Genomic DNA, 14,811 nt, shown 5'->3' on the forward strand with positions numbered 1-14,811 from the left:
CAATCAGCATGAGATTGTGAATCTTGTGTTGCAACATGCAGCAGAGAATTCATCTTTGAGTCCTTTAACTTTGAGCAGCACTTAGTTTTCTTTAGTTTCATAGCAGAAAATAGCTGCTCACAAACATAAGTACTTCCAAACATGGACAGAATCTTTGCATAATGGTTTTTATATTTAGGGTAACCTCCCAAGATATCTGCAGAATTCTGGGATTCCAACATCATCATATTTGGCTTTCAGTATAGTGTTGACCTGCAATTCACTTCCATTTGTAGCTCTTTATTCACATTATTAATACTAATTGAGAAAGGGGAACTGAACAATATTAGTTCATTCTCATAAAGTTGGAAAAGTCAGAGAACCTTTTTTGGAATTGAGTCTTCAACTCTTTAATTTGGGGAATGTAGTTCAGGCTGTCATTTTCATTTTCAAAAACTAATTTCATCATAGGAAAGTGGGCCAGATTGTTCCTTCCCAAATGAGTCTCCCAAAGACACAATTTCACTAGGAATGAGCCAACTGAATCATACATTTGTGTCACCACTTGTGAACGCCTTTGCAGAGAAATATCCAACATGTTTAGATATGTTATAATAATGTCAACCAAAAAGGTTAAGTCTCTGACCCAATCTTTGCTCGTAAGCTGAGGCACAGATTTTCCTCTAGAAGACATGAAAAAGTCAGTTTCCTCCAACTGTTCAAAAAGCTGCCTTAGGACCACACCACAATTCAGCCACTTAAGTTCCATAGAGCAGAACATGTTTTCATACTGTGCATCTGATTAAACAGAGCACCGATTTCTGTGGTCCGAGCCATGGGAGTGTATCCAGGTTATGGTATAAACTATGTCCATGACGTGATCCGTTTTTAATCTTTTAGCACAAAGTGACTCCTGGAGAATGAGACCGTGCAGAGACTTGAGTTCCTTGTCTTGGCAAAGCCCTGACACTTTAGATTTCAGTTTTGTAACTAGTTCTTTAACACTAACCATCACAGAGTCACCATCTGTGCTAATAACTTAGCAACTTTGACCAGTCCACGTTAAATTTTTTAAGACTTTTCTCATCACGTAAAACTATTTCCTGATGTTGTGCCTGTCATGGGAACCACGTCCAGAAGTTCTCCGGTCACATCAAAAGTTTCATTGACACCATGAATAAACACAGCTACGTGGGGGGCGTTACTTCCATCCACACCTTCCTGAGCTACAGTGGAAAAAAGCCACAAATGATTCAGCTTTTTCTTGCAACTTGTCCTGCAAGTTCTCAGTCGTACTGTTAACATGCTGGGCAACAACATTACCAGTTAGTCTTATGTTGGCAAATGCGCGTCTCTGTTCAGGGCACATGATTTCTGCTGTGCTCAACAGACAGTCTTTGATAAACTCGCCATCTGCAAGAGGTTTTGCTGACCAGGCAATTTTCTCGCTTAATACATAACTATATTTCATGGCAGCATCACTTATTTTATTCACGTTCAAAAGCAAATCATGTTGAAATTTCAGTCTTTTTTTCAGTTCGTTGAATTTTCTATCACATCTTTTCTGTAAATCCATCGTGGTTCCTATGATGGTTGCTTTCATAATGGTGTTTTTTAGGTTACATTCTCTCGACACAGACAGACTTTGTTTGCATATTAAACATGTAGGAACATTCTTTACCTCCACAAAGAAATAAGCTCTCTCACATTTTTCGTGAAATGCATGGCTTTCTTGTTCTTTCGTTTTCCCATTCTCCAAGTGCTCTTTTTTCCATCTCTTTCATCTTGGCCTTGGCTTTTTTCTCCGTCAAGGTCCAGAACTACAGCAAGCCCACCGATCTCTGTTCCTTGCCTCTCTTCCAAGGCTCGCTGTGCATCGGCCTGTGACTTGAAGTCAATATAGGCGATCCTTTCACTCATCCTATCCTTGCTCACCAATCTGATTTGAAAAGCATCCTAAAACGCTTCTATTAATTCATGCTGAGTGACTTTGTCAGGCAGGTTCTTGATCAAAAGTGTTTTGGCATTTCGATCTTTCTTTGTTTCCTTTCCCTTTGGTTTCTTCAATTTAATTTCATATCCAAACAAAGGACCTTTGTTTCACTAAGTTCCAGGGCTTTTTCCTGGTCATCGGCAGATTTAAAATTCACTAACCAAATCTCCTCCTAATTTCTGTTTTTTGGTTTCAGTGGAAGCCTTCTGTTTGGTCATTTCCTTCTTCTGTTTATCAGGTGCTTTCTTCATAGGCTCTTCATCCTCCTCAGAGTTCTCATGTCTCTTCTCATGGTCCTTGAGCTTGGCACTCCTCCTGTCTTTTGGCAAATTGTCCCCTGTGGCTCCCTTCCTGTGTGGTGATATTAATTTCTCAGCAAACATGGGAGCCAGAAACTTTTTTTTTCGATTTTATTTCCTGGAGCAGTAGCAACCTTCCTACCATTCTTAGGGACAACAGCCTCATCTCTACTGCCGTTGTCATTATCTTCTGACATCTCATCTTCCCCATCTTCTATCTCCTTTAGGGAAAGACTCATTTTCTTCAGTTCACCTTGATTTGTTTTCCTCTCCAGACTGAGAACTCATTGTTAACGGGACCAGCTTCCATCTCTACCCCCATCAAAATGAACAACATAAATAAGGAGTCTAAAGCCAGAAACTTTAACCATCACTTCCCAAATTACCCTGCACAGTGTCGTCCCTGACGAGTTCTCCTCCCTTTAAGGCTATCGCTGGTGTAGGGCCCTGCCCACTCAGAGCCCTGCAGGCCACCACACGCAGCCAACCAGGACTGGATGCCCAGGAGAAGCCTGCAGCAGCCCGCAGGCACCGACAGGCCAGGAAGGCCCTCTCAGCAGCCGCCCAGGACTCTAGGCCCCAGGCAGCTAATTATTTTAGATGCTGGATGTGGTTGAGGTAGTCCATATTATACCAAACAGTACTAAAAATTAAATGATAATATATTGATATATTAATTAGAAAGCATTGACATTTTATTTAAATGTATGAAATGAAAACCGTCAAGTGACATGCTATATCAAAGTAACAAATACTCTTCCTTTTTACCGATTTCCTAAAAATTTCTATTTTACAAAGGAATCACTTAGATCTCATTTCATTTGCTATGCCTTTAAATCTCCTTAAAAGCCATAAAAACACATAATACTCCTCCCTAAAATCTCCTCAGAAGTCTTTGATTCTTGACTGTTCACCACACCCACCAGCCCTCTTTCTTCCTCCCCAAGGTATCTTTTTCTACTCTGGGTCTACTTACGTTTGTTATTCAGTCTATACGTGAAGGTGGTATTTTTCAGTGTCTTCGACATCAGGGACTTTCCCATCCTTTGTGTTGAGCATAATTCTGGTTGCTTTGTTTAGGCTAAGTAGGCCAGCTGGTTAACGTAGTGTTTCACTCCTTTTTCATTTTTGCAACACAAGTGCAAGTTCATAAATAAGTGGGGTCAGAGTATCTGCTGTCCTAAGCACTTGAGATGATACAAAAGAAATCTGAGACATAAAGCGGGGGAGGTGGTGGTGGTGGGATGAACTGGGAGATTGGGATTGACATATAGACACTAATATGTATAAAATAGGTAACTAATAAGAACCTGCTGTATTAAAAAACTAAAATAAAATTCAAAAAAAAAAAAATATGAGAGATGGTCGCTGGCTGTTCTTGAGGAGGATCACATATAATAAGGAAAACTAGATCGATAGTCTACGAAACTTGGTGCCCAGTTAACTACTTTGGTAGACCAGAAATACTGTAGTGGTTCTAGGAGAGGGATGCACATTAAGGACCAAAATGGACTCCATTTTACTTGTTCAGCCTAATTTTCTATTTTCTGACATGCACACTTATTTTTTGTTAGGTTATTCTTCTCCAGCAAGAATTTGATACCACGCCAAGGGCCACATGCCATTGCAAAACATGTTAAGCAACTTTCTTTGGGTTGGTGGTCTCTGCCAGTGCTCTCATGGAATTTTTTTACCTATTTTATTTTTGATATTTTAATATTTAATTGTAATATTTAATATTTTTACCTACTTTGTTTTTAATTCAGATTGAGTGAGTTCTAGAAAGAATACCTATTAACAGTTGACCCTTGAACAATGTGGGGTTTGGGCACCAAAACCTCCACACAGTTGAAAATCTGTGTGTAACTTATAGTTGGCCCTCCATATCTGCAGTTCCACATCCTCAGATTCAACCAACTGCAGATAGTATAGTACTGTAGTATTAACTATTGAAAAAAATCTGTGTACAAGTGGACTGTGCATTTCAAACCCGTGTTGTTCAAGGGTCAACTATATACATGTTTTTAAAGCAGGAACTTAATCAGTTACCACAATGTTTTAGCAGTATACAATGTGCTTGATTTTCTAATTTTAAAAAATTAACTTTATTGAGATTATTTTACATGCATGCATTTTAATTGTATAATTTAGTGAGTTTTGGCAAAATGTATACCTGTGAAACCACCATGCCAATCAACATTTAGAACATTTTCATCACTCTAGAAAAGCTCTCTCACGCCTCTTTAAAGTTAATACCCCTCCACTCTTTCCTAGGTAACCACTTACCTACTTTCTGTCACTATAGATTTGTCTGTTCTGGAAGTTCATATAAATGGAAACCATTTATAACTTTAAGTTTATAACCATTTATAAGTAAGTTTAAATTTGTATCTAGCTTTTTTTTAAATAAATTTATTTATTTATTATTTATTTGGGGCTGTGTTGGGTCTTCCTTGCTGCACGCAGGTTTTCTCTAGTTGCAGTGAGCGGGGGCCACTCTTCGTTGAAGTGTGTGGGCTTCTCATTGCGGTGGCTTCTCTTGTTGCGGAGCACGGGCTCTAGGCACTAGGGCTTCAGCAGCTGTGGCATGTGGGCTCAGTAGCTGTGGCTCACTTGCTCTAGAGCGCAGGCTCAGCAGTTGTGGCGCACAGGCTTAGTTGCTTTGTGGCATGTGGGATCTTCCCAGACCAGGCCTCAAACCCGTGTCCCCTGCATTGGCAGGCGGGTTCTTAACCACTGCGCCACCAAGGAAGTCCTGTATCTAGCTTTTGATAAGTATAATGTTTTTAAGATTCATCTATGTTGCATCTAACAGTAGTTCATATCTTATTGCTGAGTTGTGTACCATGATCTAAATATATCACAATTTGTCCATTTACCAGTTAAAAGCCATTAGGGTTGTTTCCAATTTTGAGCTAGTGACTAAAGCAGCTCTAAACATTCATAGTTTTTTTGGTGGACATATGTTTTCATTTTTCTTGAATTGCTGGATCAAATGATAAGTGTATGTTTTAAGTGTATAAAAAGTACAAAACTATTTTATAAACAGATTTCCTTTCTACACTCTCACTTTGGTTCCATTTGCTCTACATCCTTACCAACTTTTGCTGTTGTTTTGTAACAACTTTTTAGTCATTCTAATAGGTGTGAAGTGTTACCATTGTGGTTTTCATTTGCATTTTCCTGATGACTAATGATAGAATCTTTTCATGTAGTCATTTGGACAAATTCTTTTGTGAAATGTCTCAAGTTTTATTTTTTTTATTGAGTTGCTTTCTTGTTGAATTGTAAAAATTCTTTATATATTCTGGATATAAATATTTTTTCAAAGTCTTTGTAATTTAAAAACATATTTTTTGAAGATCAGAATTGTTTTTAATGAAGTACCTCTGTCCCTTGGTATCCACGGGAGATTGGTTCCAGGACCTGCTGTGATACCAAAATGGAGGATGCTTAAGTCCCATACTTGGCCTTCCATATTCACAGATTCAACCAACCATGGATCATGTAGAACTGTATTTATTGAAAAACATCTCTGTATACACAGTTCAAACCTGTGTTGTTCAAGGGTCAACTGCATAATTTTTTTCATTTTTCTTATGGTTAATGATTTTTGTGTATTGTCTAAAAAAATTTGCCTACTCCAAGATTATAAAGATTTATTCTGTATTTTCTTCTAAAAGCTTTCTTGTATTAGCTTTCCCTTTAAGGCCTATAATCTATCTCAAATTAATCTTTATTTTGGTGTGAGGTAAGGGTTTGTTTTTTTTTTAATCACACATGACTATCCAATTGCTTTAGTATCATTTCTTGAAAAAGGGTATCCTTTTTTTCCCATTGAATTACATTGGCATCTTTGTCAAAAATGACTTGACCAAATACGTAGTGGGGAAGGATTATTTCTGGACTCTATTCTGTATTTATGCTAAATCACATTGTCTTGATTACTGTAGCTTTATCTTTTCTCAAAAAATGGTCATTAAAAGGAATGAAGTACTGATACATGGTACAACATGGATGAACCTTGAAAACATAAGTAAAAGAACCCAGTCACAAAAGACCATATTTTGTATGATTCCATTATTTGGAATGTCCAGAATAAGCAAATCTATAGAGACCTGAAGTAGATTAGTGGTTTCCTAGGGCTGGGGGGTGGGAGAAAATGGGGAGTGGCTGCTAATGACTATGGGGTTTTGGAGGGAGGGGGGCGAGGGCGGATGGAGGGTGATGAAAATGTTTTGAAATTGATTGTGGTGTTGATTGCACAACTCCTCTGTGATTATACTAAAAACTATTGAATTGTACATTTTAAGTGGGTAAATTGTATGAATCCCCCATTGAATTACTTCCTGTTCACCATTAAATGGGTGAATTGTAAATGAATTATATCTCAAGAAACCTGTTATCTGGGCAAAATAAATCCCAGTGGGCTTTTCTCTGGAAATTGAAAAGATTATTTTAAAATTTGTATGGAAATTTTAAAGAATAACCAAAACACTTTAGAAAAAGAAATAAGTTGGGAGACTTTCTTCTTTGTTAATTTTCTTTATTGTTTGACTATTTTCCATTTAATTGACTTATTTTTATTCTTTCCTTATACTTACTTTGGCTTTAATTTGCACTTGCTCTAGTTTCTGAAGAAAATTTAGATGATTTTTAAACCTTTCTTCTTTTCTAATATAAAGTTATAAATTTCCTTCTAAGTAGTTCTTTAGTTGCATCCTACAAATTAAGGTTATATTTTTCATTACCATTTTGTTAGAAATATTTTCTAGTTTCCTCTGTCATTTTCTTTAACCCATGGGTTATTTAGAAGTATCTAATTTCCATCTATTGGAGGTTTAAAATATTTTATTGATTTACAATTCCACTGTGGTAAGAGAACATACTCTGTAAGATGTCAGTCTTTCAAATCTTGTTGAGTCTTATTTTATGACCCAGTATCTGTTCTATCTTGGTGCATGTTCCTGCACACCAATAAGAATGTATATTTTGCAGCTGTTGGGTAAAGGGTAGTGTATCTGCTTGCCTTTTATGTTTTATCTCCTTTGGTATTTAATAGTGTTTTATCACACAGTAGAAGTGTTGAGTAAAAACAAATTCTCAATTTTAACTCTGTGAGATAGTGCTAGGAAAGTGATGGTGTTCCTCACCAAATGCAAAATTTAAATAATCAGTTATTTCATTGTACTGTGAATCTGTTCTGCTGTAATGGGGGCTTGAGAGTTGTAAACTAATAGTGTGAACTGTTATGGTCAGTTTTGCCTATAGATAATTTTTTCAGGCCAAAGATATTTGAGGAAAAACATTTTGTTTCAATTTCGTCATGAATTGTAATTTGAAAAATTAAAACATAAACTACCAAGTAAATAAGTCATTTTGGCAAAAGATGAATACTTAAATTTGATAAAGAAAAACTAGGTGGATTAGATATTCATGTGAATCTATGTAAGATGTGGGGCTTAACATTTATATTTCAAATCTAGTAACACAAGGTTTAGATTCTACCTTGAATTCTAGAATGTTCTTTCAATAATCTTGAGCTTTGAGTAGACATAAGTTTTAACCAGAATGTCACCATATGTTCAGTTACAGTGGTGTAGTAGAGTCCCTGCTGGGAAACAAAGGATTCTGTGTACCAGAGCCAGATGCACAACATTCCAGAATGAAAATTAGAGGGCCACACAAGAAACTGATTCAGGACAAGCCAGAGCTGTCATATATTTTTTTTTCCTTGACTTATGTTTGTTTTTATCTTTAATATCCCATAACTTAAAGACAATGATATAAAATTAATAATACTTAACACTATGATATATATATCTTATGTTACATGATAAGGAAATAAGAGAGAAGAAAACAAAGATACTTTAATAAAAATGTATTCTGAGGTAAATAATGAAGAAATACTTAAGACAACTGCAGTCCTTATTTCTTTAACTGGTCACATGGTCATAGGTGGTATTTGTAACTACTTCTGTTTTTTTTTTTAACATCTTTATTGCAGTATAATTGCTTTACAATGGTGTGTTAGTTTCTGCTATATAACAAAGTGAATCAGTTATACATATACATATGTTCCCATATCTCTTCCCTCTTGCGTCTCCCTCCCTCCCACCCTCCCTATCCACCCCTCTAGGTGGTCACAAACCACTGAGCTGATCTCCCTGTGCTATGCGGCTGTAGTGAGGTGGATGGACCTAGAGTCTGTCATACAGAGTGAAGTAAGTCAGAAAGAGAAAAACAAATACCGTATGCTAACACATATATATGGAATCTAAGAAAAAAAAAAAAAAGGTCATGAAGAACCTACGGATAAGATGGGAATAAAGACACAGACCTACTAGAGAATGGACTTGAGGATATGGGGAGGGGGAAGGGTAAGCTGTGACAAAGTGAGAGAGTGGCATGGACATATATACACTGTCATATTTTTAATATGTTTTCCTTCTGTTAAAAAAGTTCAACCAGTTGAACGATACAAATTGTTTGGTATTGTGGGTCCAATATAGTATTGATGTGTGGCCTTTATATCTGAGACATATGGACATTTAATTAGTTCTCTTCATTGACAGGGGTGATTTGTGGGCAGTTTCACTTTCTTGGACACATGTGCCTGATTATCAGAAGGTTCTCGATAAGTTTTGCATATAACCTTGCCATCTGCTTATCTGTGAAACAGCTGTTTCCTTTACGCATTATTTTAAAGTAGCCTGCTCTATATGGCTTCCCAGACTCTTCTTAGGATACTTGTTTTTGCATCTTGAAGACCTCCTTTGTGTATTGAAAGCAGAGAAGCAATTTTTTAAAAGCTATTTCCCCCCCAAAATATATTAATTATTAAAATCTTGGATTTCCCAGCAGTGTTTTCATAGAAAAAGATACCCATTCTGTTGATCCTTTTCTCATGTTTACTCTTTTTAACTCTGCAACAGATATAGAGGGCAGGGGTTCTTTATAAGAGCCAAGAGCAGGTGGCACTTAAGGTCCTGCCAGAAAGGTTCACTCTGTTACAGAAGATGTTATTTTTAGGAAGAGGTTATGGTGCCCTGAAATGTTTGAAAACGAATGTCTTAGGGAATTCAAAGTAACAGTCTGTGCTCTTGAAGCCTCTAGTCCTGTGGATAAGACAGAAATATATAAAAACCTAAATAGCAGTATAAACAGGTTATATTGAGTTGCAAATGGTTCGCAGTGTGAGTGCTGAAGATGCCAGAGCAAAGGAAATCCCTGTGGCCATGACAGGGTTGGGTTGAACACTGGAGGCTGAGTATTTTGAGAGACAGAAGGAAAGCAGCGTTAAGGCCATTTCTTGTTCTTCAGCCATCTCTGACTCATTGTATATTTTGGTAGGGAATGGATTACCTTATTTTTTTTTTTTTTTTTTGCGGTATGCGGGCCTCTCACTGTTGTGGCCTCTCCCGTTGCGGAGCATAGGCTCCGGACGCACAGGCTCAGCCGCCATGGCTCACGGGCCCAGCCGCTCCGCGGCATGTGGGATCTTCCTGGACCGGGGCACGAACCCGTGTCCCCTGTATTGGCAGGCGGACTCTCAACCACTGCGCCACCAGGGAAGCCCTACCTCATAATTTTTATCTTCTCTTTGCAGCCTGAAGAGTTGAGAGAAATCATTGAGAAGACTAGAGAGATGGAGCAGAACAATGGCCACTACTTTGACACAGCAATTGTGAACTCGGATCTTGATAAAGCCTATCAGGAATTGCTTAGGTTGATTAACAAACTTGATACTGAACCTCAGTGGGTGCCATCCACTTGGCTGAGGTGAAGGAAACATCCATTCTGTGGCATGATTGGACTTGATCTGGCAAACTGCCAATAGGAAGATAGCCCTGATACTTGAGCAAGTCTCTGAGAAGGTGGCAGGCAGTATAAATTGTAGACCTGTTCTTAGATCTTGAACTAGTGAGAAGAAAATCCCCTTAGGCAATTCATTAACAGCATTCTTTATTCTCTGTACATGGCTTTAGAGGTTCTTGCCTCATTTGGGGATTTTAAATGGAAGTTTTCAACAGAGCAGTTCCATTTTATCCACGTAAAAACCTTCTAATTCTGTTTTCACCTAACCAAATCTTTTCTGCCTAGTCATATTTCCATGAAAAACTTTTGTGTGTATACACAATGGTCCATGTCTCACGTAGTAATAAATACTGATGTTATTTAACAGTTAACTTAAATGACTTCATGGGAATTTGTGGGTGAAGGGAAACTGTGCTTCTGTGCACTGGGCAAGACAACAGTATTTGGTTAGTCACCAGAACTACTTTAAAAAAAAAATGGTGCCACTTTGGTCTGGAGCTACTCTGTTAGGCTTGAATTCATTTCTATGTCTTTTAATTCATAAAAACATTCCGTTAGAAGCACCAATTTTTTTAGCTCAAATTTGTGGATCAGACTCCCCTGCACACGTGAAAGGTTTGTGCAAAGGTCACACCTGTTTTAGACTCTGATCTAAAAGATATACAACATACGCTGATCTTTTTAAAGGTATAATTTTCTGAATTTTTTTCTTTAATCGTTGCAACTGATTGGGTAACTTTTACTTCCTTTTCCTGATCTGCATAGTACAATAGAATGTATAAGTTACATTTTTATGAATGGCAGATAATTCATATAAACTGTGTTGACTGTTAAGTTTCTTCCTCATGATGCAAATAGTTTTTTACATGCATAAAAGGACATAGCACATTTGACAGTTTTTTCATTTTTATATATGAGCACAGTATAATTTGATGACTGTGCTATATATGTAGGTAATAAACTGGAATTCTGTGATCAATATAGTTGCTGTACTGTATATGAATATTTAATAGATTGGCAAATGGTCATTGATTACACTTGTTCAGCATTGGAATAAAATTATATGCGGGAAATGATATGACAATTGACTTTGAGATCAGAAGGAGAAGATGACCTGAAAGTCATTTGAACATTTTAGGAAAAGAATATTGCAGGGGAAAAGTTAAGCATATAGAAAGAGGTTTTTATCCTGATAAGGTCTGCCTCTTACGATCAGAATGCAGCAAGCTAAATCATAAAACATTTAAGCTAATGAAGCTTTCATATTGTCTCTATAGCTTGTAGCTTTAAAATTCGACTTCTGTAATTGGCATGGAAAGTTAATTAGTAGTATTTTCAAGGCTTAAGGGATGGTGTGATGTGTGACAAACCACCTCAAATGTGAATGTCTTGATTTTATTTATATGGTGACTTTAGCTACAACAATTCCTGTTCCCAAAGCTAAACACTGGAATAATACTGAATTGTCACTTAATTTAACATAAGCAACTGTTTTTAATGAGTAGTTTGTCTCAGTGTCATGTACATACTTGAGTTTTTCTCCTTGGCATAATATTATTTGAACAAATTGTAGACAGTTTATATGCTGCCTTTTTCTGTTGAAATTCACATGGCCTCAAAGTTGGCTGTGGAATATATCTTGTGTGGAAATACTTTCAAGATAATGTTCCTTAGGAAGAAAGTAACATTCCTAGGTTGAGGGAAGGAATCCCATACATACTGTCTCTTCAGGTATGAAACGCTCCAGTTTATGGCAGGAAAATGCAAAGGTCACAGTGATTTTCAGCACTGAAAACAAGGCACTGTAAGTACTTAATCTTTTCAGTTTTCCAGTTTACTTTCTCTTTAGGAATGAAAGGTAGTCTGTGGTAGACAGTGGAGTTTTGTGAGCTGCTTATCATAACTGACAACTTTCAACCCTAAGATCTAAAACGTTTGCAGTTTGAGTCAAGTTAGAATGAGATTTCAGGCGGTGTCAGTAAGTGGCTGCTGTGCTAGTCCCTGAGTTACCTGTAGACCACAGGGCCAACACCAGGGCCATGTACTATGCAGACTCAGGCATGGCTTTAACAAGCAAGTCCAAGTCCCCTACCGAGGCACATGCTATGCCATAGTATACTTCTTAAAAATCTAAGCTGATGAGGTATTTGGGGGCTCAGTTAAGTCCTATATAATTTTCTCCTTCCTCATCAGCAGTGGTAGAGGGATAGAAATGTTTCCTCAATCCTGGTGATATGGATGTGCTGATATTCAACATAGTCCCTACAAAGTGAAAACTGAGTTGTTGCTGACTTCCTTGAAGGAAAATGGAAAACAGCCTTGCTCTCCACCTAGTTGTGCTCTACGCCGCTCTGGCCAATTCCATTTCCTGACCCTCTGTGGTCCTGATTGGAGACCCCAGTGTGGAGGGAGGTCTTAACCACTTATAGGAAGGATACCAATCGCTAATGAAATGTACATTAGTTCAAGGAAATAATCTTCCTTTACTAAATTTCCTTAAGTCAGAACAAACAGAAAGGAGAATAGTGTTCAGATTAATCCAGATTTGCTTTCTATGAAAATCTAATGTCTGGATTTTTTTTTTTTCCTTTTCTCATGGCCTAAGGAATAATTTGAATGTAATTCTGTGAATGTGTGTGGAAAATTTAAACCAGGGATTTAGCCTTAATAAAGGTAACCTTTCTGACATCTATTGTTAATTCTCCTTTGTACTCTTATCCTGCCTGTATCTGCACTCTGTTGTTTTGAGATGTAACACTGCACATTGTAATGTAAAAATAAAAAGTAAAATTATATTTCAAATTTTAAAAGTCACTGAATACTTTCTCTTGCTGTGTTTATATCCTCTGCCATTCAAGGTTTCAACACATCTAAAATGACCCACCCTTGTCTTCAAGTTTTGCCAGAATCAAGTCCATTGGAACCTCTGGGTGAAACACAAATACGTTTTAATTTATTCTTCACAGTGGGGGAGTGCCCCCTACTGGCACAAATGTAGGTTCTGTTTCCTTAATTGTTTGTTTAAACTGTATTAAAGATAGACAACTTACTTAAAGCTGTGAACTCTGGAACTAGTTTTCTGGGGAAGAAGGTATGTAATACTCACTCAGGCGAATTCCACTACATGCAACCACCGATTTGAGAACACTGAGGATAGGATGAGTTGTTGACAAATATATAACATATTTTCATTCTCCATTCTTCGTCCCTCCTTTTTCTGTAATACCTACTTTGTATCTCCCAAAGGAGGCCAATCATGTACCAGAAAGTGTTTGTTACACATACGCACACGTGCTACCCCAGTCCAGCTTTCTATTCCTATTCCTGATCTACTCCCTTCCCATACAGCTCAAATCACCCCAACCCTACACAACAAATTTTCTGTCCACGCGTCTCTTTCTTTTTAACAATATGCTAAACTGTAACATCTTCTGCACTTTTGTAGGGAGGGTAGCCAAAGCCAGTAAGTACCAGAGGTTTATGGTGCCCCAGGAAAAAATCTAGGGTACTTCTCTGGCTTAGTTCCTTAAGGTGAACATAAATTTATCTAAATGAAAACCCACGAAACCTGGCTCTCTGCATCTACTTTCCAGCTAATTTTTGCCTCCTACAGAGCCATACATACATACATACCACTTAAGAACCAAGGCTCTGAAATCAAGATACATTTGGCCTGCTTTCCACCTGCAAAATGGAGATGATGGTATTTATGACTCACTAGAGTGTTGGGAGGATTAAATATTAAGCAGTTCATTGTTACCTATTTATTTTCAAGACTTATGAACTCAGTTGTTGGTTTTCCAATCACTATTGAATTTACATTGAATCTGAGATTTTATTGTGAGCAGCAACAGGATTTCCTAAAAATCAGCTCCTCCAGGACAGGCCTTATATCTTTACCTTTACCCAACGTTTTTAACATAGGGGAGGCAAAAAGGATAGAAGTTTAGGATGTAAAAATTCTGAAGGTAGACTGCCTGGATTTAAATCTGGGATTCACCACTTCAAGCTCCTTGTGCCTCAAAATTTTCTTCTGTGAAATGCAGGATTAAAACAATACGTACCTCTTGGGCTTCCCCGGTGGCGCAGTGGTTGAGAGTCCGCCTGCCGATGCAGGGGACATGGGTTCGTGCCCCGGTCCGGGAAGATCCCACATGCCACGGAGCAGCTAGGCCCATGAGCCATGGCCGCTGAGCCTGCGCGTCCGGAGCCTGTGCTCCGCAACGGGAGAGGCCACAGCAGTGAGAGGCCCGCGTACCGCAAAAAAAAACAATACGTACCTCTTAATGGTTGTTGTGATGAGATAATATAGATAAAACACAAATGTCTAATACCACTAAGCTATTTTATAGTAGGTCTTTATTAAATGTATGCAAAATTACTTTAAAATTACCTACTTTAAAATTAGCCTAGGCTGTGATATCAGGTGATTTAAACACAATACGGTTAAGGCTAGTGTCACAATTTCACTAATTAAAAACTGTTCCATGGCCAATCATGTCAAACAATGCCTATAACTGAGTGCAGGAAAGCCTGAGTAATCATCATGGGTGGCTCACACCAGATCAAACTACTAAAAACCTCAGTCACCCGATATGGTCATTCAAATGCCTCAAGTTGCTACTGATTATAAAATAGTACAGTTACCTTATTACTCTCAAATGGCAATTAATTAGTATTTTTTCCTAGAAAAAAACGGCAGTAATAATAAGCCCTCTTAAC

General features: G+C 37.7%; 1 protein-coding gene across 1 annotated transcript in view; it reads left to right on the plus strand.

Annotated features, from left to right (window-relative positions):
- Positions 1-10,319, plus strand: part of PALS1 (protein associated with LIN7 1, MAGUK p55 family member) — a 70,911-nt gene extending 60,592 nt beyond the window's left edge. Inside the window, exon 14 of the mRNA XM_079699350.1 lies at positions 9,881-10,319. Within this exon, the coding sequence (XP_079555476.1) occupies positions 9,881-10,057 (177 nt within the window). The 3' untranslated portion in view covers positions 10,058-10,319. The remainder of the gene's footprint in view (positions 1-9,880) is intronic.
- The last annotated feature ends 4,492 nt before the right edge of the window (positions 10,320-14,811 follow it).

Source organism: Hyperoodon ampullatus (assembly GCF_949752795.1).
Source record: "Hyperoodon ampullatus genome assembly, chromosome: 3".
NCBI lineage: Eukaryota > Metazoa > Chordata > Mammalia > Artiodactyla > Ziphiidae > Hyperoodon > Hyperoodon ampullatus.